Source organism: Suricata suricatta, chromosome 12 (assembly GCF_006229205.1).
Source record: "Suricata suricatta isolate VVHF042 chromosome 12, meerkat_22Aug2017_6uvM2_HiC, whole genome shotgun sequence".
Lineage (NCBI taxonomy): Eukaryota > Metazoa > Chordata > Mammalia > Carnivora > Herpestidae > Suricata > Suricata suricatta.
The window spans coordinates 18332612-18359396 of NC_043711.1; the positions used below are offsets into that span (position 1 = coordinate 18332612).

Below are 26785 nucleotides of genomic sequence, written 5' to 3' on the forward strand. Positions count from 1 at the left end.
CGCCCCGGCCCTGTCCTTCTTAGGGCCCACCCCCGTCCGACCTAGCTTCTCTCACCTCACTGGCCATTCCCGACGCAGACCTCAACTCCTCACTCGAGCTGCGTTAACTGCTCACAGGCCTCGCACGGCCTAGAGACGGATCCTGTACTCCGTTTCCTTTTTTTTTCTTCTTTAAGTTTTTTTATGTTTTTTTTTAAATTTATTTTTGAGAGACAGAGAGCGATAGCATGAGCAGGGGAGGGTCAGAGAGAGAGGGAGACACAGAATCCGAAAGCAAGCTCCAGGCTCTAAGCTAGCTGTCAGCACAGAGCCCGACGCGGGGCTCGAACCCACGAACCGTGAGATCATGACCTGAGCCGAAGCCGGAAGCCGGACGCTTAACCGACTGAGTCACCCAGGCGCCCCACTGTACCCCGTTTCCTAGAGCCAGCCCCTCTCCTCAGAGACCTCATTCCCTCCTCTCCCAGTACCAGGACTTAGATTTGGTCTCAGACCAGTTCGCCCGCCCCGAAATGGCCGTTCCTTTCCTCGAGGTCCCTGCCCCCACCCTCCGGGACTCCTGGGTCCAAAGCTCAGACTACTCCCTCACAGAACCCTGGTCTTCACTCTCGAAATCCCGTCCCTCTGCTGAGGGTCCTCGCCTATTCGTCGGAGCTCCCGCCCCTCCCGCGACGCGCAGTGGCTGAAGTAGGCGGGGGCCGCTCCTGGCTCCGCCCCCGAGCCTCACTTCCGGGCGCCAGCCCCGCCCCGGCGGCCGAGCAGTATCATGGAGCGCCAGGTGAGGGCTCGGCCCGCGGTGCCCGTGGTCCTTTCAGCCCGGGCCGGTCCTGACCCTGGTGTGTCCCCTGCGCAGGTGCTGCTGAACGAGCCCGAGGAGGCGGCGGCGCTGTACCGGGGTCTTAGTCGCCAGCCCGCGCTGAGCGCCGCCTGCCTGGGCCCGGATGTCACCACGCAGTACGGGGGCCGCTATCGGACGGTGCACACCGGTGTGTGTATGGAGGGGAATCGAGTGGGTCCATTCCGGGACTGCGCGCTCGCGTGGAGAGAAGGGAGATGTGGAGGGCTTGCTGCTTGACAGTGCACACGAGTGTGTGGAGGAAGACGGGGCTTGGAGAAAGTGGGGGTGGGAGGGTGCGGAGGGTGCACCCCTCAGAGGACCCTACATTCAGGAGATGTATGGGGGACGCTGCTTGGCGTGTTATGGCATGGTGCCCTCGAGTGCATGAGTTGAGGGTGTGGGGTAGAATTCAGACTGGGATACACGGTGTGGGCCCTCACCCTATTCCTTACACGTGCCAGGGTCCCCTCAAGTTCTAGGATGGACGTGGGTACTGGGAGCAGTACTGATTTCTTTTTTTGACATGCCATCGGCTCAGGCCTAGACCTGAATTCTGACTAAGTGTTGTCCATCCTGCATCCAGAGTATCTGGAGACAAAATGGGGAGGTGGGCCGGGCCTTCCTGGGGTGGGGGTGGTGTTGAGAGGAGCCTGTACTGGGACTGGTCAAGTCACGTTAGCAGTCTCATGCCTCTCCTCACAGAATGGACACAGAGGGACCTGGAGCGCATGGAGAACATCCGATTTTGCCGCCAGTACCTGGTGTTCCACGATGGGGACTCAGTGGTGTTCTCAGGGCCTGCGGGCAACAGTGTGGAGACCCGCGGGGAGTAAGTTTGAGGGAAGAAGCTTGTGGGCAAGGCCATAGCCTTCTGCAAACCTTTTATGAAAGCCTGCCATGTGCCTTGGTGCAGGTCAGGCTCTGAAGGGAGGCCAGGAGCCAGGTTCTTGCCCCTTGTGAGCTCCTGTGGTCTCTAGTAACATGGCCTGATAAGCACTGAATGCTTGGTCCAAATTTGGGCCTGGACTAGAGTCCATGGAGCTTTAGGGAGGATAGGGAGAGTAAAGCCTCTGCCCCAGGCAGGAGAGGCAAGGCCAGCTGCCATGGTAGAGCTAGAAGGGCTGCAGTGGCTGATGTGGGTCCAAAGTCTCAAGAATCTTGTCTAAGAGGTGTAGTCACTAAGGGGGCAGGATGGGGCTATCGCTGTGTAATCCCGAACTACTACCCATGCCCTCTTCAGGCTCTTGAGCAGAGACTCTCCTTCAGGCGCCATGAAAGCCGTGCTGCGCAAGACTGGAGGCACAGGCCCTGGGGAGGAGAAGCAGTTCCTGGAGGTGAGTCTGCATGAGATCAGGTGGTGGGCAACTGGGGGCTCAGTCCCACAGATGAGGCTCTGTTGGGGGGCAAATAACCTGATGCCCAGATGTTCTCAGGTCTGGGAGAAGAACCGGAAGCTCAAGAGCTTCAACCTGTCACTGCTGGAGAAACATGGGCTTGTATATGAGGACGGTGAGACAGCTGGCTGGTGAGCAGACAGGGTGGACAGGAGGGGCAGCCATAGCCCAGGGCTCCCCCTAATCAGCGTTCTTTGCACCCAGACTGCTTTGGCTGCCTGTCCTGGTCACACTCGGAGACACACTTGTTGTATGTGGCAGAGAAGAAGCGACCCAAGGCTGAGTCCTTCTTTCATACAAAAGCCTTGGACATCACTGGCAGTGATGATGAAATGACCAGGCCAAAGAAGCCAGACAAGGCCATCAAGGTGCTCACGTTCATGGCTAGTCCAAGAAGGTCCTTCTGGGCAGCCTAGGGCTCAGTGTACTCCCTGCCCACATTGTGCCTGTCAGAACTGGGAAAGCGCTGGCTTCTAGGGGTCAGGCAAGACAGGCTGGGCATTGAATATTTTGTGTTCTTAGGGGGATCAGTTTGTGTTTTACGAAGACTGGGGAGAAAACATGGCTTCCAAAAGCACTCCGGTGCTCTGCGTGCTGGATATCGAGAGCGGCAACATCTCTGTGCTTGAGGGGGTCCCTGAGAGTGTGTCCCCTGGACAGGTTAGCACTGACTTGGCCTACCCCACTCCTAGAGTCTGGGGGGGCCCTGCTTGAGCCACTGCCCCTTGTTCACAATTGCCATGTGGTTTTGTTTACAGGCATTCTGGGCCCCTGGAGACACAGGTGTGGTGTTTGTAGGCTGGTGGCATGAGCCCTTCCGGCTGGGCATCCGCTTCTGCACCAATCGCAGGTGAGGAAGCAGAGCAGGACAGGGGGCCTCACAGCTCAGGCTGGCTCTGAAGCTGAGTGTCTCTCTGGTGGTTCCAGGTCAGCCCTTTACTATGTGGACCTCACCGGGGGTCAGTGTGGTAAGTGCTAGTGCTCACCTGTGCTTTGCTGACTCACATTGGCCTTGCCAGCTTGCCTGATGCTCACATTTTCATCTGGTCTAGAGCTTCTCTCGGATGACACTCTGGCTGTGTCCTCTCCCCGGCTGAGCCCAGACCAGTGTCGTGTTGTCTACCTGCAGTACCCATCTCTGATCCCCCATCATCAATGTAGCCAGCTGTGTCTGGTGAGCTGGAGGTGGGCGGGGAGTGGTCAGCAAGAGGAAGGGATGGTGGATGAGAGCAGAAGGGTCAGGTTCACCTCCCCATGGGGCCCTAAGTGGACCTTCTGTCCTGGGTGCTCTGATGGTGTGCGTTCTACTGCCTTCCCAGGGCCAGTCCCCAGAGGCAGAGAGTGCTGGCCTGGGAGGCTTTGCACTGTCAGGACTCATCACCTTAGAACATTCTCTGTCTATAAGAATTCTTCTCCTTTTTCTTCTCATCTGGTCAGGCTCTGCAAGGGGCTGGGATAAGTGGGCAGTTAGAGGCTTAGTCCTTACCCAAGAAGAGCGCTGGGCTCTTTGTGAAAGTCGGAGGCCCCTCCGGACATCTGTCCAGGTCACCAGAAAGGAGATACATTGGGCTTGTCTCAGGTCCTCCCCTCCCCTGAGGCTAACAGGGTTATCAGAGAAGAGGACGGGTGCAGAGCTCTCGCCCTCAGGACACTGCCAGTCCCTTGGTGTGTTCTCTTGCAGTATGACTGGTATACCAGGGTGACTTCAGTGGTGGTAGACGTCGTGCCTCGGCAGCTGGGAGGTAAGGGGTGTGTCTCTGGGTGGGTGCAGTGAAGCCTGCAGTTCTTTTTCTCCTCCATCTGTCATACCCATGCAGGACCAGCTGCCTCAGCTCTCCTTTCCTGGGCTCCATCTGAGGTATCCCTCCCTGCTGGGCCAGCTCCATGACCAGCCTGCACAGGGAGTGGGGTCATCACTATAGGGAGCAGTTCTGATAGAAGGAAGTCAGCCGGACCAAAGCGGAGATCAGAGTGGCCCAAGCTGGCAGGGGATTTAGACGGTTTCATCCCCGTGCTGTAGCTCTTAGGTAGACCTTATGTTTCCAGTGGTTGGTTAAATCCTCTGTTTCAAGGGGTCTCAGAAAGTGCACTAGGTTGGAATGTCCTACTTGAGACGCTCCAAGCTCAAGGGTGCTGCATTGTTCCGCTCCCAGTCCCTGCCCTAGTGTTTGTCCCATCCAAGCCAAGTCAGTGGGATCTCTGGGTGGGTGGCTCTTGGCCAACAGGTCTGGTCACAGTCTCAAGTGCTCACTGCTTTGTTTAGGATCCTGAACCATCGCAAGGACATGAGGGGTTACAGTCTCTTTGTTCAGGACACCTGCTGAGTTCCAGGGGTCCGTAAACAAGATATGGCCTCTTTATCTCCTTTTGGGGTTGCTGGGATACACAGTGGTGGGGAGCTGGCCTGAATCCCAGCTCTGTTCCTTATTAGCCATAGGTCCTTGGATGGTGTTCTCACCTCTCTGGGCTCCATTTATTATCTGTGGGGGATGGATCTCTGCTTCTTTATAGCAGCAGTGAGGGTTAAATGAGTGATATTAAAGCATGGAATTTATTCATCCCCCTTTGCCAGTCATTCTACTAGCCACCATAATGGAAGATAGGTGTCACCTTGGTTATAGCACTTGGTGCCTATGAGGGGCCCAAAAAGAGCAGCTCATAGGAGAGCCAGTGCTTTTCTTCTAAGGAGCTATGGTTTTTCTCAGATGCTCTTGAACTCTGCCTCTCCTGCGTCCTCAGGGGTGTCTCCCCCCAGCCCCCTCTTCAGGCAGCCCCTCATCACCTAGGGTACCTCCATGTGTAGGACATTCTGTCACAGCTGCAGAGGCCTCGGGTGAATTCCCCAGGAGCCCAGCCTGCCTCATAGTTTTGGCCTCCCATACCTCCACTGTCAGATATAGCCCTCAGCCCTCCCATCTTTGCAGAGAACTTCTCTGGGATCTACTGCAGCCTTCTGCCTTTGGGATGCTGGTCAGCTGACAGCCAAAGAGTGATTTTCGACTCAGCTCAGCGTAGCCGGCAGGTAAGGGCCCTGTGTTGAGAGGCAGACTCTGACCAACCTCCAGGAACCCTGGGCATATGCACACTGCTGGCTGGAATTCCTAGCCACGGTCGTACGAGTGCCCTCCCTGCCTGCCCCTGTCCTGGACTGACTTTTTCTTGAGGAAGCTGCTGCCTGCCCTGGTGCCCCACAACAGAGCCCTTGGCCTTTTCTCCTGAGGCAAAGGTGTGATTCCCCTTTCCCCAGGCATTTCCAGCTGGACAAGGGGGCTGCCATGAGAGTGGGCACCCAAACACCATACGGGGAACTGATAGAGATGAGACAGAGGCTTTCTCCTAAAGATTGGGTGGGGACACCTATAGTGTGCCAGACTTTTCTTTGACTGTGATATCATTTGTGCCTCCTGCTAGGTCAGGGGCTCAGAGGCATTCCTTGCCTTGCCTTGCCTTGCCTTGCCTTGCCTTGCCCAGGGTCAGGCAGCATGTTGTGATGGGGCTGGGATTTGAGTCCAGGCCTTCAAGCCACTACTGACTGCACCAAAGAGCTGTTGCCATAGTAGCTCACAGCCTTGCCCTGGCCCACGGGTCCCTAAGAGAGAAGGTGGGAGAGGGACTCATAGGGCTCTTGGATGTGGTGCCACATGTGGGATCCCCTTTGCTTCAGGACCTGTTTGTTGTGGACACCCAAATGGGCACCGTGACCTCTCTGACTGCTGGTGAGCAGGGCTGGTGGGCAAGCCAGCCAGGCCAGGGGTGGGACTGGAACTGCACACGGGGCAGTCATTGCACTCTTGGCCACTCTGCACTGCTAACTGCCCTGCAGCCTTTACTGCGTCTCTCAAGGACCCTGACCATGCAGGATCTTCCCAGCCAACAGACTGCCTCCCTTGCTCCACCCTGCTCTGCACATCCCGGCCCTGCCTCCGCGCACCCCCTGCGCCTCAAACCTACAAAATTTCTCTTGCCAAGATCTTCCAGAGTCATCCTTCCCCAACTTCCAAAACCTCAGACAGGAAGCTCTACCATCTCAAGGCCCATAAAAACCCTTGTGTTGGCTCCCTCATCTTCCTTTTATGTGGGCCTGTGACTCTGCCCCTCAAATGTCTTTTGAGCCTTCTATCTGCCTGGATGATAGTCATTCCTTCACAAAGCTTTCAAAGTATTGTTCCTAAACTGTATCTCATCATATACTCCCTGCTTAAGAAGCTCCTTGGACCCCATTGCCCAGAATCAGCAGCAGTCCAACCCCCTTGGCCTAGCTGCCACCCTTAATGATTGCAGTCATTAAGTGGTGGGTGGATGTGCCATGGTGATCTGCTGTGTCCCCAGATTTGGAAGTCCCTGGGCTTAGTTAGCATCTGCTGGATAAACAAGGGACTAAGCAGGAGGCTCACCCATGTCTGTGTGCAGTAGGGAGTTTGTGAAACCCTTTGTGGATATCCCTTTGCTTTGCAAGGTAAAGGGGGCACCTTGGTATACTGCCACCAGCCTGGGACTCTGGTTATGCAGGGAGTGGGTGGGAAAGGTGGTAGCATCTGCCTTCTCCAGGGGGTTCTGGTGGAAGCTGGAAGCTGCTCACAATTGACCAGGACCTCATGGTGGCACAGTTCTCCACACCCAACCTGCCCCCAAGCCTGGTGAGTGTTGATGGGTCCCAGACCAGGAGGTGAGGGTTCTGAGTAGGCAGAACGCCCCAGGTCAGAGTACTGGCCCGAGTCTGACTATGGCTGGTCAGCATGTGAGAGACCCAAGACGCAGGCCCAGGATGGCCCACAAAGTCTGGCACCCATTGGGAGGAACACCAGGTGTAGGTCTGCTCTGTAAAGAACAGGGTGCCAGGGAAGGTGGCCAATACTCTGGCATAATAGAGCACAAGGAGATAGTAGAACCTAAAGGCTCAAGTGTGTGTGTTTGTGACTCTATTTACCAGCTCACAACAGGACTCCCTCTGGAGCTGGGTTGAAGGCCCAGCATAGTGAGAGCTGTCCACCTCCCATGCTGGGCAGAGGTAGAAGGGCAGGGAGGCAGCCAAGCCACCTATGACACATTCTTTCCCCTTGGCAGAAAGTTGGGTTCCTGCCTCCTGCAGGGAAGGAGCAGGCAGTACTGTGGGTGTCCCTGGAGGAGGCCGAGCCTATTCCTGACATCTCCTGGGCCATCCGGGTACTGCAGCCACCGCCAGAGCTAGAGAACGTGCAGTATGGTGAGCTGGGCCATGGCAGAGGGACACCTTTTCCCAGTTCCCCAGCACACAGCTTCTGTGGTCAGCGTTCTTGCCTCTGGTCTCACATTGTGGGGTTTCTTGGGATTACCTCTAAGAGGTTTTCTGTTCCTCTTGTGCATGGTCATGGGCAATAGCATCTGGGTATCTGGGTGCCTACTCTGGGTATCAGGGCTGGGCATCACCAGGCCAAATCTGTGATGGAAAAACCAAGGCTCAAAGAAGACAGGCCTTATTTGAGATCTCTGGCCACCTCTCATCCAGAATGTTGTCCCTACAGAGTGGGGCTCCTTGATTAGGATGGGAAAGTGATTCCTGGGGTCCAAGTGTCTTGGCCCAGTTACCTTGCCCAGAGCACTCTTCCAGAGGTCAGCCCCAGACCTGTAGCTACAGCTCAGGAAGCCCCTGGGCGGCAGCAGTGACTCTCCTGACTGCTGTCCTTTCCCTACAGCTGGCCTTGACTTTGAAGCAATCCTTCTGCAGCCCAGCAACCCTCCAGATAAGACCCAAGTGCCCATGGTCGTCATGCCCCACGGTAGGCATTTAGTCTAAGAGTCCCTGCCCTCCCATCACGTGTCCTAGCTGGCTCTTTCACCCTCTGCTCCATGTCTGCAGGGGGACCCCATTCATCCTTTGTCACTGCCTGGATGCTGTTTCCAGCCATGCTTTGCAAAATGGGTTTTGCAGTACTCTTAGGTGAGTGAGCAGGGCACTGCAACAGTGGTAAGGCTGTGGAGGGTGATGGGGTCACCTGGTTTATACAAGGATTACAGGTACCACCCTGGTCTCCAGGCTTCTCTGCAGCCTGGACCTGGCAACCATCACCAGGAACTGGCCCGGCCCAGCCTCAGGCTCCATGGGAACTTCCACAGAAAGAGTGCTGTGGTCACCGGGCAATGGCCTCAAATCTCTTAGCCTCTTCGCCTTGACAGTCTGTGGTACAGCTGGCCTCCAGGCCTGCTTCACAGATGGGTGGGAAGAGTGTCCCAACAGCTGGGAATGTCACTTAACCACCCTGTCTGGTTCCTCTCTGGCTTCCAGTGAATTATCGTGGCTCTACGGGTTTTGGCCAGGACAGCATCTTCTCCCTTCCCGGCAATGTGGGCTACCAGGATGTGAAGGATGTCCAGGTAGTAGGGGCTGGGGCTTCTGGATAGGCTGGAGGGTAAACCGTTGGGGTGTGCTCCACTCAGCCGAGCAAGCAGCGGGCTGCAGCACATTCTGCCCCTACCCTGTAGTTTGCAGTAGAGCAGGTGCTCCAGGAGGAACATTTTGATGCTGACCGAGTAGCTCTTATGGGTGGTTCCCACGGTGGCTTCCTTTCCTGCCACTTGATCGGTCAGTACCCTGAGACCTACAGTGCCTGTGTAGTGAGGAACCCTGTGATCAACATCGCCTCCATGATGGGCTCCACGGACATCCCTGACTGGTGAGTGTGCTCCACAGGTCCCTGCCCTCCTCGGTCTCCCCTCATACCCCTGTGGAGGGCGTGCAGGCTTCAGGGCTCCTGGGGCTGCTTCAATGCAGTGTCTTGCAGGTGCGTGGTGGAGGCTGGCTTCCTCTACAGCAACGACTGCCTGCCAGACCTCAGCGTGTGGGCTGAGATGCTAGACAAGTCACCCATCAAGTATATCCCTCAGGTACGCATCCCTCCCTCTGCCCAATGTGCTACCAATCTGTCCAGAGCCTTGGGAGCCCTGCTCACCACCACTCCCCACATCCCCAGGTGAAGACACCACTACTATTGATGCTGGGCCAGGAGGACCGGCGTGTGCCCTTCAAGCAGGGCATGGAGTATTACCGTGCCCTCAAGGCCCGGAACGTGCCTGTTCGGTGAGTGCATCAGGACAGCCCTGGCAGCTGGCGGGCAGGTGAGCAGGGGAGAACCCTCCAATCTCAAACATTGCTGCCCAACCACTACAGGCTCCTGCTGTATCCCAAAAGCACCCATGCACTTTCAGAAGTGGAGGTGGAGTCAGACAGCTTCATGAATGCTTTGCTCTGGCTGCACATGCACTTGGGCAGCTGAAGCCATGCCTCCCTGCATGAGCTGGTTGGCATAAGCCACACTTCCCTCTTGGAGAGCCCCAGGGTCTGGCAGATCGGCGAGAGGATTCCTGGGCTCTGGACTCCATGGATGGGTGAGCTGGGGAATGTAGGCTATACAGTCATAATAAATGAGGACACAGCGTCTGGTTCCTGCTGGTACTTTGTACCAAGCCATCCCTAACCCCAGCCTCACCCTTGGGGTTTAGAGACCATAGTCTCTGGGTGTGGTAACCTTAAGGACCTTACCTACCTCCAATGTGAGAGGGAGGGGACAATGAGAGGGTCAGCCGTTGCCTGTCATGGCCAACTGGGATACCCCCAGGCTCACTATCTCTAATGCAGCTCCTTCTGTTAGAAACTGCCCTACACCATCCTTCTCTTACCAACAATTTGTGGAACTAGTGAGGTCCTGCCCTTCCACAGTGGCCACAGGCTAAGGTAGTCCTAAAACCAGGTCTCCTGACCCAGCTAGGCTGGGCTTGAACCACGTGCATACACCAATTGATTTCCTAGCAGAGGCTAAGAAGCACCCTGCATGGGTGTAAAGAGGAGGGGCAGCTTTATGTCTGACAGGAAGCTTTGTTCTCTCCAAAGTAAATGGGATTGAAGGCTGGGCTTAGCCCAGCCGAATGACCTTGTGAATCCAGTCCGTAAACACAGAGACACGCATGAAGATGGCTGGCCAGCGGGGCCGGGCACACACTCGGTTGGGGATTATAATTCCCTCCAGGACCCAGCAGTCATGGGTAAAGCAGGCAAGTGGGCCTCCGTAGTCACCCTGGTAGATGGAAGAACTAGTAAGAGAACCCTAAGCCATGAGACAGACTAGCCCCTTTGTAGATAAAGTAGTCCATTTTCAGCTTCCCAGACCCTCCCTGAGCTGGGAATGGGACCCTGGTACAGACCTCACAAGCACCTACAGGGGCCAAAAGTCCCTCAGTGCACATCTCACTCTCCCGTACGCGTCCTCGGTGCTTGATGTTACATTCCTGGTTGGAGATGACATTCAGCGAGGCCACATTTAGGACTTTGTTATTCCCTGTACCTACAGTGAGAGGAATGGGAAGGAGAGGACCTTTGAGTAGAATCTGAGGCTAGGCCTCCTGGCCTAAGGTAGTCCACGCCCCTGTGCTGTGCTTTTTCTTACCTTTGGTCTCACCCCAGCCTGCGATCTCACACTTGGTCCCTGGTCGCACCACATACCTCTCAGGGGGCAGGCAGATCAGGGCCACTCGCTGGTTCAGGGTCACAGGTCTTTAAGGGGAAATGAAGGCACTCAGGATGTGAGCCCACAAGGCTCAGCCCCACCTCACACCTTCTTGACTTGTCACATACCTCTCCAGCTTGAGGAGAACAAGCTGGGAGCCTGAGGGCCCACACACCATCTTGGCCACAGGGACCTGCTGCAGGCCTGGCTCTCCTGGCTGTGGGTTCTGGAACAAGGTGCCCAACCACACCTCATAGCCCATGAGAGGCACATGGCTGGGGGTAAAGCTCTGCTAGATTAGTCATGACTCATAGTCTGCTGCCCCAAGGCTCACCTAGGAAAGGTAGCCAAGGGGAAGAGGAAGGCAGGGGGCCAGTACCCAAATCCAAGGGAGGCTCACCAGGAGGAGAAGCACTGCCGGGCAGTCAGTACCCACTGCTCCTTCACTAGGGAACCCCCGCAGAAATGCTGGCCCTGCCTGGATAGAGGTTAGGAGAAAACTGAGTTCTGGGACACAGGCTGTACCTGCCACCTCTTGGCCAGGACTTCTGAGGCCAGGGACAAGTTCCCACTCCCCTGGCATAAGCAGAGGGTATATATCCTCAGCTCCTCTCTTGAGGAGAGGCAGTTGTGCCTCACCGATTGCGCAAGCTGACTGTCCAGGGCGAGTTCCCAGGCTGGCCCCCCACCACACGCAGCTTGGAGCGCTGCTGGTCCAGGCGGGTCACCCTCTTGCCACACTTCTCAAACACCACCTGGTCTGAGGGATAGGATGGGCTGCGGGAAACTCCCATTGGATGGAGGCCCCGAAGAGACCCCAACTCAAGCCTGGCCCAAGTGCACACCTGGAGGCTCCAGGATGGACGGTGGTTGGTCGTCATCTGAAAGAACCAAGTTCACCTTCCTTGAAGGAGCCAGCCTTCACTGGTGGAGGCTGGGGGCAGGGCCCAGAGGGAGGCTCGCTTACCGCAGCGTCGCAGTGCACAGTAGTCGAATGGAGTACCTGGGTCCGTAGTGTAGCACCAGGGCCCGTGGCTATCCCTGTCCGGGTTCCGGCAAAAGTTCTCCTTCAGATGCGCGTGGGGGGCGGAAGTGGGTGTGAACCTGAGTGGGTGAGGGAGCAAAATCCTAGTGGGATAATCCCTACCCTGCCGCTCTAGGGCTGTACAGGGGAGGGGCCGGGCGCACGGGCCGACTCACTGCGGCTTGTGTGGCATCTCTGCGGACCAGTGCTGGCACGGGACACCTTTGCGGGTCCTGTTGACCGAGCCACGATACCGCTCCCCCACGCCGTGGTAGCAGTCTGCGACGGGCGGGGACGGCTATTAGTGGGTTTTTGCCCCAGTCCTTCCACTCCATGCCTCCAGTTCCAGCTTGTGTCTTACCCTCGGGCCGCACGTCGTTGGCGCAGCGCCGGATCTGGTAGCAGAAGGCCACGCGCATGCCAGGCCGCGACGTAAAACACCAAGGCGCCTCCGAGCCGTCGGGGTTCCGGCAGAAGTTCTCCCGAAGGTCCCTGGGCGGGCGCTCCTCTCAGCTATTAGTGGAGCCCAACCCGCGGGCCAGCCAGCCTCTGGCTGGAGCACCCCCGCCTCACACCCCGCCTTTCTTCAAGCCCCGCCCCAGGACCCCGCTCCCGACGTCCCTGCCGCAGAGCACGCCCCCAGCGGCGACCCGCCACCTCACTTGCACGCGTATTTCTCTGGAGCAAAACGATGCTGGTGCGGGTTCTGTGCGTCCCACCGCTGGCAGGGTACGCCCGCGGCGGTGGTGTTGGCCGTGCCCCTGTAGCCCTCGCCCTTCCCACGGAAGCAACTGACCGTCGTGGCCTCGTGGCGCGGCTGTCCCTCCGACCCTTGGATGGACCAAGGTTCGTCGGAACCCGAGCGGGAGCTGAGACCCGGGCTGGGGCTGAGGCGGAGTCCAACTCCAGTGGGTCCACCTCCAGGTCACGCCCAGTCGCTCCTCTCTCCCTTGCCAGGCCACGCCCCCCACGTTTCCCAAGTGCCCTCCCAGGCCCCGCCCCCGGGCCCTACCGCAGCGTGGGAGGTCGCAGAACTCTCGCTCCACCTTCGGGTCAGTGGTATAGCACCAGGGCCGCTCGGAGCCGTCCGGATTCCGGCAATAGTTGTCGTCTAGATCTTTGTCAAGGAACCTGGGAGCGGTAGCAGGACGTGAACAAGACCCTGGGACTCGGGCACTACCGGCCCCCAGCCTTTTCCCCGGTCCAGCCCCTTGAGTCCTGGCCCCTCCCCTAGCCTGGCCCCGGAGGTGCGGAGCCCGCCCACGCGTACTTGCCCGGCTCAAAGGGGTGCGCGTGCGGACTCTGCAGGTCCCAGCGCTGACACTCGCGTCCCGACTCAGTGTGGTCCACTGCGCCACGATACTCCTCGCCGTTGCACCAAACGCAAGCGGCTGGCGAGACAGGGCCGGTGGGTTCGTGGACTGGCGTGGGCGTGTTCTTCACTCCAATTTGGACCCAGAGCCGCTTACCTTCCCGGCAGGACTTGATGCCGCAGCTCTGGAAGCGCACTGCAGGGTCTGTCGTGTAGCACCAGGGACCTCCCGGGTCCCCGTCGGGGTTTCGGCAGAAGTTCTCCTCCAAGCCATTCTGGAGTGTGGGGGTGTACCTGAGGGGCAAAGAGCAGCAATTCAGTGTGTGCTGGGGTGGAGGCAGGCCCCAGCCCAGCAGGGACGGAAGGGAGGTGTCTGCCTTACTTGTGGTCATTGGGGAACCTATGGCTCCAGCGCTGGCAGGGTAGGCCACCAGTGGTGATGGCCACCGTACCACGGTACTTGACCCCATTGTCCATCACGCAGGTCCGCACATAGTCTGGGAGCAAGAGACCCATTGTCCATAAGGCCTGAGGCCTCAGCAGCCCTATCTGTGGCCCACCCTTCTCCACAGCCACTTACCTTTCTTTTGGAAGAGATCACAGCGCCCTGAACGTTGCAGCTGTGTATGGGGTGAGTATTGGGTCCATGGCAGCAGTTGGCAACCGTGGCTGCTCACATTGTAGTGGAAGGCCCTGGGAGGACAAGGCACAGAGTTACCCAGGTTCCCCTGCCACCCAGTCATATCTAGGTCCTGTGGCCACTCACCTGCAGTCCAGTAGGGGCCCGCAACGCCTTGCACACTCCTCAGCATCTGCCACCTGTTCTTGCCAAGGCCCAGGCCCCATTGCATGTAGCAGGTGTTGCAGCTCTGTACCCCGGAGCACCTGGAAGTCATTTAAGGGCGAGCGCTGCCCTACAGGAGGTGGGTGTGCATGTCAGTGCATTTATATCAGCACATCCACACTTGGTTCATCAAAGCTACAAGGTCTCTGGGATGGACCTTATGGCCATGTTCAAGGCTCAGACCCCTGTACAGGGTGGGAGAAGCAGGCCCAGACATGATAGTTATCACCAATGTCTATTTAGTGGGCAAGGCACTAGGCTCAGGTCTAAAACCTACACTTAATGAGAGCAGTGGGTGATGATGCTTGCCCTGTAGAGCTCACTTCTTCTCTCAGATGAGAATGCTAAGGCTCAGAGCTGTTATATTACCCAGTAAACGCCCAACCCAGGCATTCTGAGTCCAAGTCTGAGCTCTCATCAGCACTAGGGCATATGTTAGGTTAGAGGGTTAGAGCAGGTTCATGAGGGATAATTGCCTGAATGTGTGCTTGCCTCCATGCGGTTTCAACGCTGTCTCAATGCTTCAGCAGATGTTCTAACTCAGGCCTGAATAGGCAGTGTGTATATGCATTCCTGGGGCTGTCCAGCTCTGCCCAAGTAGCTAAGAGCACTCATTGCTCCATGCCTGGTAGGCAAGTGAGCTCCTGGCTTGAACAGCAGGCTAGGCCTAGCTAGGGCTGACTCCTTCCTGAAGGCACTTGGGGGATCGGGGATGGGAGCACTCACCAGGGACCCCTGAGCACTGTGTCAGAAGCAGCAGCAGTGGGAACCACCCCATCCTCCTGGCTGAAGGCTGCACTGTGACCCACCACAGCCCCATCCAGGAAGTTGTGAAACCTGTCCCTTCGGGATTGGGTGGTTCTGCCTCCACACCCCCACACCAGGCCTGCTAGAGCCTGACCTGAGACCCAGTGGCAGGAATGGGGGTTGGGTCAGGCCTCAGGCCCCCTGGATGAAATGTCAGTCCCCTTACTCTGTCCTATGCAGTGGCCAGGTGCTGGAAAGTTTCAGTGGGGACACTTGATGTGCCCTGGGGTAAAGTTGGAGCACCCTGCAGCCCACATTGCTCCGAACGGGAGGTTAGTGTGGACATAATTGCTGTCAGAGGCTGGGGAGCCCTGGGTGGTGTGATCTTAATCTCTTCTGAGCCCCAGCTTTTCCTTATAAAGTGGCAAATGTTCCCTGACCCAGCCTCAAAGCAGCCTTCCCCTTTTGCTGGCTTATCGGCCCCAGCTGTAGGCAGGTCAGCCCACGCCCCTGGCAGCAGAGCCCAGAGAGGCTCCCCTCGTGCTGCCACAGGTGCCATCCCAGGAAAGGTAATAGAGGCGACCTGTCTGGCCTGAATGGAAATGGGGGTAACAGGTAGCAGGACCTGGCAGATAGCCTTTCAAATGGCCTTGGGACCTCTGGCTGGGCCCCCAGGTATGGGTAGGAGTCGAGATAGGCGGCCTGGGGCTCCCAGTTAGTATGTAGCGTTCCGACCTGGCTAGGCTAGGAGCTTCTGCTGCGCAGGAGGGGGTCGGAGGCGGTTGGGCTGTCCGGCGACGCAAAGGCCCGGAACCACCCTGGTTGGAGCCACGAGGGGGCTCCCTCTCGGACGCCGCGCTCAGGCTGATGCGCATGCGCGGCAGGCCCGCGGTTTGGCCCTGGAGGCGCACCGTAGACCAGAGGCTGGGCGGATGTTGTGAGCCGGGGCGCCGCGGCCGAGGCTGGGGGTGAGTGAGGAGCGGCTGGGCTCCGAGCGGGGCGGGTCCCCACGGCTTCCCTCGAAGCTGCGGCTGACCCATTGCGAGGGTGCTCACCCCTCAGGAGTTGCAGCCTGTGATGCGAGACTCCGGGCTGGAGCTGACCTGGAGGTTCCTCCGGAGCTTGGGACCGGGTGGGGGCGACTTGGGGGAGACATGCGCTGCTCTCCGCGTCCTTGGGCTCTGAGATAGGGTCGGTTCAGTCCCGAGCCCGGATTCCTCGGAGGAGCTGGAAAGGATCGAGGTGGCAGGGAATCCCCTAGCAAAGTCAAGGTCCGCCTATCACTTGGGTCCTCAGCACCTGACACACGGAGTGGATGTCTGGAAGGTTTGGTGATCAAATGAGTGACCAGGTCTAATCTGCCCTGCACCTACTCTGGTGTGAGAGGGGCAGCGGTCATGGACGCCCGCGGAGGGCCCGTGGTAGGCAGCCAGGCGGGACAGTCATCTTCCCGAGGGGCGGGCGTGGTGCGGACTGTGAATGGGCAAGGGTGTGTGGTGGGAACAGAGGACCTGTTTGCCGTGAGATAAGGAATTGGGCCCCGGAGAAGGGAGTGCAGTCCAAGGCAGTGCTAGAAGGCCAGGCTGTAGACCAGCGCTGTCTAATAGAACTTTCTGTGAGTATGGAAATGTTCTATCTTTTCAGAGTCTAATACAGTAACCACTAACCTTAAGTGGCTGCTGAATCCTTGAAATGTGGTTAATATAACTGAGAGGTTGAATTTTTAATTTTTATGTTTTAATTCAAATTTAGTCACATATGGCTAGTGGCTACTGTGTTGGGGACAGCACAACTCTAGGTCAGTGAAGCAGTCACCAGCGACTTAGTACAGCTGCAGCAACACCATGACATGTGAGGGATGGACTGCACTGGGAAGACCAGCAGGGTCTGCAGTGATAACTGGGCCAGGGTGGTGCTCTGAGGGAGCTCAGATGATGGATGAGAGGCTGTGTGTGTGAATGGGAACAAGAAAACTAGCAGGCCTTTGGATAAGAGAGGGGAAGATCCTGGCCTTAGGTATCAGCAGGACTTGTAAGTGGAGAAGGCACCAAGCCCTTGGACAATGGACCACACTTGGGGAATGTAGGGTTCTCTCTACTGGAAACGAGCTAGACCCAGTGCGGCTTACAACTGAGAAGGATACAGGGTCTCTGTCTCTAGGCCACTTCACTTTGGACACTTTGGTCTGATTTTCTTGGGGTTGAGACATTTAGTTTGGTTTAACAAACCTGAATCTGGCAACTGTTCTCTGTTGGGCCCTGTGCTGAGCACTGGAACATGGTGAGGCCCAGCCCCCTCGCCCCGCTTGTGTAGGAAGCTGGAAGCCCCTGCTTTCCTTTGCCCTAAGTTGGTTTGGGTGTGTGAGTATGCATGTACCTGGCCTCACCTGCTTCCAAGCCTTCTTGCCACCCCAGAACTGAGGAGGGTATGGGGGCACTTGGCTGGCCTCAGATAGGCTCTGCCTCTGCCTCTGGCTCAGGCCCTAGGACCACCAGCTGCCCCCAAGAAATGAAGGATGGCATCCAAAGGGTCCAGCATGTCTTTCTCCCGCAAGAGCTATCGGCTGACATCAGATGCTGAGAAATCCAGGGTCACAGGTAAGGGTTGGGAGGAGGCTCCTTGTGTTGAGGGAAGGAGAAGGAAAAGACAATGGTGGTAAAGGTTTACGGTGGTAGAGCTTCAGGCCTTGCTGCACCCCCTCTGCCTGTGAGCCAGCTCTTCTCCATCAGTAGCGATGGAGCAGTGCACCCAACATGACTGCTCTTGTGACTCCTGTGGCTGGCCTAGGAACAGGAGCCTGTAGAGCCAGCACAGTCTGGGAGCTACACTGACTTTGTGACCCTTCTCTTCTTCTGCCCTGTGGCACAGGCATTGTGCAGGAGAAACTACTGAATGACTACCTGCACCGCATCTTTTCCTCTTCTGAGCATGCGCCCACTGCAGCCACCAGCAGGTATGGCCGTGTGGGTAGCCCCTCACTCCAGAGGACCAGCACAGAACCTCTGGGTAGGCTGGCTTGGGTTCTGTTCTCCCTCTATCGCTCTAGGCTGTGAAACCTCTGGCCAGAGAGTCTGCCTACTGGACTCTGCATCTTCATCTCCCCTGGCTGTGTTAGTACACAGAGACTAGGGAAGGTTGTGGAGGTTAGGGAAGTGGTGCACATTCAGTCCTCAGGGTAGCACCTCACTCCTCCACAATCAGCGTCTGGGCCCCATGTGCACCTGCCTACACTTCTGTCCCACTCCAGGCCCCTGTAGCCTCCACCTGAACTTATAAAGTTCAGACCCTTCCAAGCCCCTTTTCCTTGAATGTTGAGTGCATTACCGTCCCTAACAAAGTTTCAAGTGCGTTTGAGCAGAAACTTAGAAGAGAAAGCGTGTGTGTATCTTGTTATTCTAACTTGACCATTTAAGCATGATTTTTCTGTTTTCCTTATCTTGTGATGTGTGTAGTTTAGATTATGCTGTATAGAATTTATTTTTAACTTTCTGTCATCTTCAGTTCTTTTTTGAAAAGTTTTATTGAAAAACAATTGACAATGAACTACATGTATTTGAAGGGTAGAATTCAATAAGTTTTCATCCAGGTAACCTGTTAAGCCATTACTGCCATCGAGATAGTGGATCGATTCCTCCCATCCAAACGTGTATATAAGTTTAGATTGTATCTTTGTCATTAAATGTTATCTCCTGAGTGTTTGTTTTCTATATACAAATTAATCTTGGTGGGCATCTTTTAGGGCCAGGGGTCTGCTGTAGCCTTTAACCCTGCCCTGGTTTGGAGGGGCTTTTGTTTCTGTAAACAGTGCTTCTGTGAGGATGTTCAGGTTGGAATCTTGCGACTGGAGCGTTTGAACTGCAGTCACTTTTAAGACTCTTGCTACATTACTTCTTCAGAGGGTCACGTGGATTCTGCCTTCCTGCCATGAGGCATGGGTGTCCCTATCTCTCAGCCCCCCTGCCAGCTGGGCTGTCCTGTCTTCCACAATCTCTGCTCTCTGGGCAGCCACAAAGGGCAGCACTGTTGCCTTTTCCATTTAAATGGCTGTGGTGGCCATAGGATGGCTACTTGTGGAGAGCTATGTCCACCTCCACGCCAGCCCCAGTCCTGGCCTGTTTCCAGGGCCATCTGATCCCTACCTCATGTGATATCAGAAATGGTCCTGCTGCCACTGCTTCTGTGGCTGCCAGGCGGGAGAGCAGGTGGCAGGGCTGTCAGTCAGTGTGTGGATGCAGAGCCCTGGGCTGGGACCTAGATGATCCAAAAAGGGCAGGCAAGTGTCAGGTTGGCCAAAGGGCAGTGCTGCAGGCACTCGCTGGGGCCGAGCTGCCCCCAGCTGCTCTCAAGCAGCCACAGAGACAGAGCCAGGCTCCCGAGTAGAGGCCGGTAAGCAGTGCCATGACAGAAGGCTTTCTCCCTGGACCTGTTGCGGTCTTTAGAGAGGAGGCTGGCTGGAGCTTTCCATGCTACTGGTGGGGCACCCCACTGCATGGCCGTCAGTTGACCTTGGCTTGGGATTTAGTAAGAATGGGGAGGAGAATTCATGCATCTCTACCCCCGGCAGCTCAGTAGTAGCTCATAGCAGGGAGGCATGTGGTTCCTGAGCCAGTTGGAGCTACTTTGCCAGAGAGTTGGTGCTTTGGCCCATTTATGTCCCCTTCCAGAGCCGACTCTCTAGACCAATGAATGAAGAAGGAGCTGGGATCAGAAGTGGCAGAGAAGTGCCAGCAGTCTGTGGGCCAGGTCCAGATGGGCACTGGTCTCTGTTCTACTCGAGCCCTGCTAGTTACTGCCACCCCATTCCCTGCTATTCTTAGCAGCTGTACTCAGGACAGGGCTGGCCAGCATCAGGCAGAGGCCTTTCTCGTCTGAGCATGTGTGCTGGGACTATAAGGGGGCCACTCAGGTTTCCGCAGCCCCTTTGGCTGGGGCAGATGGCAGATAGGCAGGCCCTGTGCTCTACTCTCCTGTACAGGTGGGTGCAGGACAGAAACAGCTAGCAGCTCAGAGGACTCAGCCCTTCATCCTCCCAAGACATGTCTCATTCAACACAGACTTCCCTGGCTGGGACCACAGGCCTGGGATCAAGGCTGTCATTGGTATAGGCCACCTCAGGGATCAGTATTTCTCCCAGCCTTCCTCTCCCAGGCAGATCAACAGCTCCTTCTTTAAGGGTGGGTGGGCTATGGGCCATGCAGAGAGCATGCCTTATGCCTTGGAATCTTCATAGCATCTCTGACATACAGCTCTTGTTCTCTTTTTACACATGAGGGAATTAAGGTTGAGGGAGGGCTGCTGCCCTCCCCCCCTTCCCCCTCCCCCTCCTCCCTTCTTCTTTCTTCTTCTTTTTTTATTTATTTATTTAATTTTTTTAATGTTTTATTTAGTTTTTTTTGATACAGAGAGAGACAGAGCATGAGAGGGGGAGGGGCAGAGAGAGAAGGAGACACAGAACCGGAAGCAGGCTCCAGGCTCTGAGCTAACTGTCAGCACAGAGCCTGACGTGGGGCTGGAACCCACGAACGTGAGATCTGACCTGAGCCGAAGCCAGAGGCTTAACCGACTGAGCCACCCAGGCGCCCCTCTTCTTCTTTTTTTAAATCCTAAGATGGACCATATTGGACTAGTACTTTTTAGTCCAGTGGGTAATCCAGCCTTCTGACCCGCGCCCCCGCAACATGCCAGAATCTAGGACTAGGCACAACCCTTTTTCTGGAATCTAGGCAGCCAGTTCAGAGGAAAGGGAGTGGGAGAGGAGTTTAGTGTCATCTGGCTGGTTTCAAGGACTTTTGGGCCCCTCGCAGCCTCTCGCTCTCCCCAGGAAACCCCTGAACTTCCAGAACCTGCCAGAGCATCTGGACCAGCTGTTACATGTAGACAATGAGGATGAGGAGAGCCAGGGTATGTGCAGCTTCTGGAATGGGCTTGGGGGAGCTCTGTATCCTTTATGCATTCTGTCCGACCTATGCCCTGCCCGACCCCACACCCACCTCTCCCTTTCAGGACAGGTTGAAGGGCGGCTTGGCCCATCCACTGTGGTCCTGGACCACACAGGTGGCTTCGAGGGGCTTCTTCTGGTGGATGATGACCTCCTGGGGGTGAGTGAGGGCAAGGCGAGGCCCCAGGTTCAAGCCCCCTCTGACAGCCCCAAGCTGCTTCTGCTGTGGCCTTGGTCTCTCTTTTTTTATGGGGCTGCAGCCACAAACCCCTCCTGATGTGCTCATTGAGTCCTCAGCGCTCAAACCCTGTGACACAGCCCTAAAACCTACTTGGTGTGACTCCAGCCCCAAGCTGTTCCCAGCACCGCCATGAACGCCTCCTGTTGTGCTGCCACCCCTCCCACCCTGTTCAGGCTCAGTGTGGTATTGGCTAGAACAGGCAGGCACCTCCACCAGTATGACCTGAGCTGAGGCCGGGGACATTCCTCTTTGGGGAGGCACTCTTGTGTGCCTGGGAGGAGCCTCACCATCCCTACTTTTCACCCAGGTGATTGGGCACAGCAATTTTGGTACTATCCGCTCAACCACATGCGTGTACAAAGGTGAGACCATGCTCTGCTGTGGCCCAGATTGCTGGGAAGGGGTCTGTGGGCTCAGGCCTGAGGCAGGAGGCCGTCTTTTTCCATCTGCTAGACTTGACTTGGTTTATTCCAGGGAAATGGGTCTACGAGGTGCTCATCTCCTCTCAGGGCCTCATGCAGATTGGCTGGTGCACTATCAACTGCCGCTTTAATCAGGAGGTACGTGTGGGAGAGGCCCCTGCCTAGGGACACCCACTGCTGCCGCAGGCCTCATCGGGGCTCAGGCAACCCACCAGACCACACGAGGAGTGCTCAGGACCATACGCCGACTGCCCTCTGGAGGAGAAATGCGTCCTGCCCCTTCCTAGGGCAACGGCAACCCAGGCCAGGAAATCACTCCTTCCCTCAGAGCATCAGCCCCTTTCTCTAGAGCTCTGTGGGTACAAGGCTGACGGCTGATAGGCTCTGGACCTCACAGACCCTTCCTCCCTAGGAGGGGGTTGGAGATACACACAACTCCTATGCCTATGATGGCAATCGGGTGCGCAAGTGGAACGTGACCACCACCAATTATGGCAAGGTGAGGGCGGAGACCCTGTAGCCCACCTGTCCCATGTTCATCCTCACAGCTTGGGTGGGAGCCACTGGACAGCCACGAGAGACTGAGGGCACGGGGAGAGGGCAGGGACTCGGGTCCTCTGTACTTATGGCCACCTCCCCTGTGCAGTAGTGGAGACACAGCCAGGGGGCAGAGCGGGCAGGCTGCTGGGCTTCTGTGTATCTGTAAGGCCTCCTCCCCTGGCAGGCATGGGCAGCGGGGGACATCGTGAGCTGCCTGATCGACCTGGATGATGGCACTCTATCCTTCTGCCTGTGAGTCTCCTGCCTCTTCACACAGGCCTGGCCTCTGGGGCCTCCCTGAGCTGCCCTCAGCTTCCCAGACCCTGTAAGGGGGCCAGGCTGACTTTAACAGCCTGAGGGTGGACAGCCACAACAGGGCCTTGCTCACTGGCCCATTTCTGCTACAACCTTACCACTGGCTCACAGGCCTTCTCTTCTGCTCCAGGAATGGCATGTCGCTGGGTACCGCTTTTGAGAACTTGTCCAGGGGCCTGGGCATGGCCTACTTCCCAGCCATCAGCCTTTCCTTCAAGGAGTCTGTGGCCTTCAACTTTGGCAGCCGTCCCTTGCGATATCCTTTTGGGAAGAAGTCTGGACTGCGTGGGAGCTCTTGCCTGAGGAAGAAGGGATGAGGGGCTCCTTGCCCTGGGAGTTCTATGGGCTGGTGGCAGGCCATGGCTGCCGAGGGGAGAGAGGCAGGTACAGCTTAGGTGGGTGGCAGGGAGCACAATTTCTATGGCAGCCTTGTTAGGTGGGTACCGTACAGACGAGGTATTGCTGGCTTAACTCTGTGCCACCTACCCAGTGGCAGGCTACCGGCCCCTGCAGGACCCCCCGCGCGCTGACCTGGTGCGGGCACAGAAGTTGCTGGGCTGCTTCCGGGCAGTACTCAGTGTGGAGCTGGACCCCGTGGTGAGGCAGGGGCTGGGCCGGGTGAGCCAAGGGCCTTCTGCAGCCCTCTGCCCCTCACTGTCCTTTTTTCTCCCACATAGGAAGGCCGGCTGGTGGAGAAGGACAGCTCTGAGTGGCAGCTGCAGGGCCAGCCCACTGTCCTCCTCACACTGGCCCACATCTTCCATCGCTTTGCACCACTCCTGGTGAGGGGACATTCGGGAGGGGACGAGGCAGGCTGTGGCACAAGTGCCGGTGCTAGGGGCTGGGGAGCCGAGGCGCATGAGGCTCAGCACCATCACCTGGCAGGGGTCCCATGTGACCGGAGCCCTCAGACCTCAACGATGTCACCCAGGGAAGGAGGAGACGCTTCCAACTGAGGGTATCAGGGGATGTCCTAGAGAGAAGATTGAGGGGTAATGACCTCACTGGCTAAGGGAACTGCACATGTGAAGTGCCAGAGATGCCCTGGGGCAGTGACCTTTCTTGTATCTCGGATCCTGGAAGGGCTCATCTGTGTCTTGGGGTTGCTCAGGGAGTCCAGTACTCTATATCTGTGCCCTGGCCCACATGCCAGGGCAGGGGTGGGAGGCCACCACCTCACCAGTGCCCGCCTTTGGTGCAGCGCAAGGTGTACCTGGTAGAGGCTGTGCTCATGAGCTTCCTGCGGGGCGTCGTTGAGGCGGGCACCCCTGCACAGGCCCAGTCCATGGTGCGTCGGGTTCTCGACCTCCTGTGGCTCTTCATGGAGGTGAGCCTTCAGACTTCAGGCCTCACGCCAGGATGTTAGGCTCCACCAAGATGGGGGAGGTACAGGGAGGGTTTGGGAAAGGACCCACAGACGGCTGTCCTGGCGCCTGCCCTCCGCCAGCTCGGTGTGCAGCCCGGCATCTCTCCCCCAGGACTACGAGGTACAGGATTGCCTCAAGCAGTTGATGATGTCCCTGTTGCGGCTTTACCGGTTCTCACCCATCGTCCCAGACCTGAGCCTACAGGTAGGAGCTCCTGCCCCTCCCTTGGAGCCCCCTGGGCCCTAGCTGCCCTCTCTGAGCACCCCTTCCCCACAGATCCACTACCTGCAGCTCACCATTGCCATTCTGAGGCATGAGAAGTCCCGCAAGTTTCTGCTTGGCAACGTCCTGTATCCTTCCCTTGTTGCCGGACAGGCCAGACATGTGGTGTCCTCTGGGGTCAGTAGGGGCCAGGGAGAGCAGTGTGCTTCTGGCCAGGGGGTCCCTAGGGAGGCACAGGGGACCAGAGCCATGTAGTACATGAGACCCAGCCTTCCCAGCACTCTGTCTACACAGCAGGGAGGGTAAAGCAAAGGACCCTGGCCAGCTGGTCAGCCTGAGTGGGGGATGTCCAGATGGCTGCTGACTCTTGGGCTGCATGGAGGTGTCTAGACGCGGAGATGCCACCAGGGCCTGACTGCTGTAGCCAAAGCACTACACTTTTATCTGAGACCCACGGCAGGGGTTCCTAAGAGAGCTTCTTTTGGGACTTGGCTTGTCCTGCTTCCCAACACTGTTGAGGACTGTGCTGCAGGAAGGAGTGCACCGGCGGGGATGCCTGTGTTGGTAGCTGGCTTCTTTGCGTGGGACCTTCAGCCTCCAAGAGTTAGAAACAGCCGGGAGACGGAGAGGCTGCCAGGCCCTCTCTCAGCCTGCCCTGCCCCCCATGTGTTCCTGTGACAAGCCTTTTTAGTACATTTGCTGGGAATCGGACTTAGTAGGCTTGATAACACAGCTCTTTTTCAGGGCTCATAGTCAAGGGAGACTGGCTCCTAGTAGCACTGGTACCCCTAAAGGTAGGAGAACGTGGTGGGCACATGGGGAGATAGGCGAGTTTGGGAGGGCTTCCCAGAGAGAACTCGTGAGGGTGTAGGGTGAACGGAGCTATGCCTTGACGACCACCAGCTTCGACGTGCTCCGGTCTGTTGTCTTCTTTTACATCAAGAGCCCCCTGCGAGTGGAGGAGGCCGGCCTACAGGAGCTCATTCCCACTACCTGGTGGCCCCACCGCTCCAGCAGGGAGGTGGGCTGACTGAGATGGGCGGGCAGGGTCACAGTGAGGGCTGACCCAAGGTATCTGAGCCACCTGGCTTTGAGCACGGAAGGCCCCTTCCCCAGCCTGGTCTCTGGTGTGGGGGTGGGGGTTTCCTGTCTGAAGCAGTCCTGGTTAAGTCCTGAGTGAGCCCTGCTGTCTTCCACCCCCTGACCCCTGCCCAGGGCAAAGACAGTAAAGACGTAAAGGATGAGACCGCCGAGGAGCACAGACGGAGGCGTGCCTACGAACGCGGCTGCCAAAGGCTCAAGAAGCGCATCGAAGGTCAGCTCCTTCCCGGGACCCTGGGTAGGGGGAGGAGGATTTGTGTGCATGTGTACTTGAGGGCTCTCGGTAGTGACCAAGTTTCGGCACGTGGAACCCTGAGAGTGGAGCCCTGATCCAAACCTGCCACCCCTTCCCATCCCTGGGAGCCCGAGAGCAAGGCTCTGCCTAAGGAGGGCTCAGTGTTGTGTTCCCTACCCACCCCCAGTGGTGGAAGAACTACAGGTCCAGATCCTGAAGCTGCTGCTGAACAATAAAGATGATAATGGGGTAAGTGACTCCCAGACCGCTTTGTGGGTCCCTGGCAGGGAAGGGTGCTAGTACTGGAGCCCTGAGACCAGAGGGCAGGGACTGGCTCGGATTCCCATGGCAGGGCCCAGACTAAGGCACAGCATGGAGCCAGGCCACTCTGGGCAGCTCCTCACAGCCTCATTTTTCCTTTTGTCAAAGGGGGAAGCTTCTAGGTACATCTTCCTGACCAAGTTCCGAAAGTTTCTACAGGAGAATGCCAGTGGCCGGGGGGTAAGTGTCCGCTCGGCCAGCCCACCATGGATGCCTGGCTGTGTTGCAGGGTCTGCACTCCAGGCTTCCGGCACCTCTCAGCCTGCTGTGTCCCTGCCTAATCTTGCTCTTCCTCTGCTGCCTGCCCTCCGTGCGTACCCCAGGGTTCTGGGGCAGGCCTTGGAGGAGGAGTGAGCTGGCTCTTGGCTGGCACAAATGCATGTCCTGTGCCCTGTGCCCTGCAGAACATGCCCATGCTCTGTCCCCCCGAGTACATGGTCTGCTTCTTGCACCGGTTGATCTCTGCCCTGCGCTACTATTGGGATGAATACAAAGCTTCGAACCCTCGTGCCTCCTTCAGTGAGGGTGAGTGGGGCCAGGCCTCATCAGAGAGGGTTGCCCCGGGGGTGGGGTGGGGGTGGAGCTGTCCCAGGATTTCTGACCAGTTGAGTCCTGTCCTCCTGACGGGTGGCTTTTCTACAGGGCAGCAGGAACCCACATTCACTCTGTAAGAGTCCCAAACCCACATTCACTCTGTCCCCCACAAGTTCCTCCCCACTATAGGCTCTTCTTCTTGGTCCCAGCGCATCCAACCCTCTGCAGTCCTTTGTAGGGGATGCCATGGGCAGCCCCAGGGTGCTGGGGGCTGTGTTTGTGTGGGACAGGGTCCTCAGGGCCAGTGGGAGCCGTGCCTGCCCTGGACTGGGGATGTCCATGGGGCTGGGTCAGAGCCCTCTCTGAATGTGACCACAGACAGGATGCTCCCTTCATCCCAACTTGGGCAGTCACTGTCACTAACTGAAATGGTGGAGGGGGGTGGCAGGCAGGAAGCCATGCTGTGTGCCTGGGCAAAGCAGGTAGGTGGCCAAGGCCAGGGGTCCTGTCTGGGCTAAGCAGCTTAGAGGGATGGCTTCTCAGTGTGTCTTTCTGCCTGGCTCACTGCTGGCCTGGCCTCCCAACCCCTCCTTGCAGAGGCCTACATCCCGCCTCAGGTCTTCTACAATGGCAAGGTGGACTACTTTGACCTGCAGCGCCTGGGAGGCCTCCTCTCACACCTTCGGAAGACCCTCAAAGGTGTGTGCAGGCCCGTGGGCAGTAGGCAGGACAGGACAGGGCGTGGGGGGTACAGTCCCTCTGCCAGCTCTGCGCTGGGTGCTGGGTTACCCTCTGGCCACCAGAGGGCGCTCAAGTATCTCGACCTGCTCCTGCAGGGAGATGCTGCTTTGCTTCAGGTCTTGGGTCCAGCCATCCCTTCCCTTGAGCCCCAGCCCCAGGGGAAGCCTGGAAA

At 57.3% G+C, this 26785-nt stretch overlaps 3 protein-coding genes across 12 annotated transcripts in view; 2 read left to right on the plus strand and 1 right to left on the minus strand.

The window, feature by feature from the left end:
- Positions 1-727: 727 nt before the first annotated feature.
- APEH (acylaminoacyl-peptide hydrolase) lies at positions 728-9650 on the plus strand. Its single transcript, XM_029917785.1, has 22 exons — positions 728-778; positions 854-986; positions 1541-1667; positions 2079-2172; positions 2272-2347; positions 2437-2600; positions 2755-2892; positions 2991-3082; positions 3160-3200; positions 3285-3406; positions 3914-3974; positions 5157-5254; positions 5897-5948; positions 6781-6869; positions 7297-7435; positions 7905-7988; positions 8069-8149; positions 8495-8583; positions 8692-8882; positions 8991-9093; positions 9180-9286; positions 9377-9650. Exons 1-22 carry the CDS (start codon positions 767-769, stop codon positions 9480-9482), a joined length of 2199 nt encoding a protein of 732 aa, XP_029773645.1. The 5' UTR covers positions 728-766; the 3' UTR covers positions 9483-9650.
- A 390-nt stretch (positions 9651-10040) lies between these two features.
- On the minus strand, positions 10041-15457 carry MST1 (macrophage stimulating 1). 4 transcript variants are annotated; one of them, XM_029916822.1, is made up of 18 exons: positions 15372-15457; positions 13812-13959; positions 13626-13738; positions 13428-13542; positions 13203-13339; positions 13004-13124; positions 12746-12864; positions 12396-12564; positions 12095-12225; positions 11910-12012; positions 11677-11837; positions 11555-11590; positions 11349-11469; positions 11110-11187; positions 10838-10984; positions 10650-10756; positions 10408-10547; positions 10041-10280 (listed from the first exon to the last, which is right to left on the minus strand). In XM_029916822.1, the coding sequence occupies exons 2-18, from the start codon at positions 13889-13891 to the stop codon at positions 10119-10121; spliced, it is 2040 nt and encodes a 679-aa protein (XP_029772682.1). In that variant the 5' UTR covers positions 13892-13959; positions 15372-15457; the 3' UTR covers positions 10041-10118. The 4 variants fall into 4 exon arrangements, with proteins under 4 accessions (XP_029772682.1, XP_029772680.1, XP_029772681.1 ...); XM_029916820.1 differs by lacking the exon at positions 15372-15457 and adding an exon at positions 14616-14709 and having other exon boundaries at positions 11677-11813; XM_029916821.1 differs by lacking the exon at positions 15372-15457 and adding an exon at positions 14616-14686.
- Positions 13612-26785, plus strand: part of RNF123 (ring finger protein 123) — a 31420-nt gene continuing 18246 nt past the window's right edge. For 3 of the 7 annotated variants that reach the window (XM_029916818.1, XM_029916819.1, XM_029916813.1), the window contains exons 1-21: positions 15541-15604; positions 17116-17233; positions 17505-17589; positions 20458-20537; positions 20640-20734; positions 21123-21177; positions 21290-21375; positions 21650-21736; positions 21962-22029; positions 22223-22348; positions 22575-22689; positions 22770-22874; positions 23294-23419; positions 23571-23663; positions 23736-23809; positions 24585-24702; positions 24897-24996; positions 25205-25266; positions 25447-25518; positions 25743-25863; positions 26470-26571. In XM_029916818.1, the coding sequence (XP_029772678.1) occupies positions 17152-17233; positions 17505-17589; positions 20458-20537; positions 20640-20734; positions 21123-21177; positions 21290-21375; positions 21650-21736; positions 21962-22029; positions 22223-22348; positions 22575-22689; positions 22770-22874; positions 23294-23419; positions 23571-23663; positions 23736-23809; positions 24585-24702; positions 24897-24996; positions 25205-25266; positions 25447-25518; positions 25743-25863; positions 26470-26571 (1852 nt within the window). In that variant the 5' untranslated portion in view covers positions 15541-15604; positions 17116-17151. The other 4 variants (XM_029916815.1, XM_029916816.1, XM_029916814.1 and 1 more) reach the window with 4 other exon arrangements.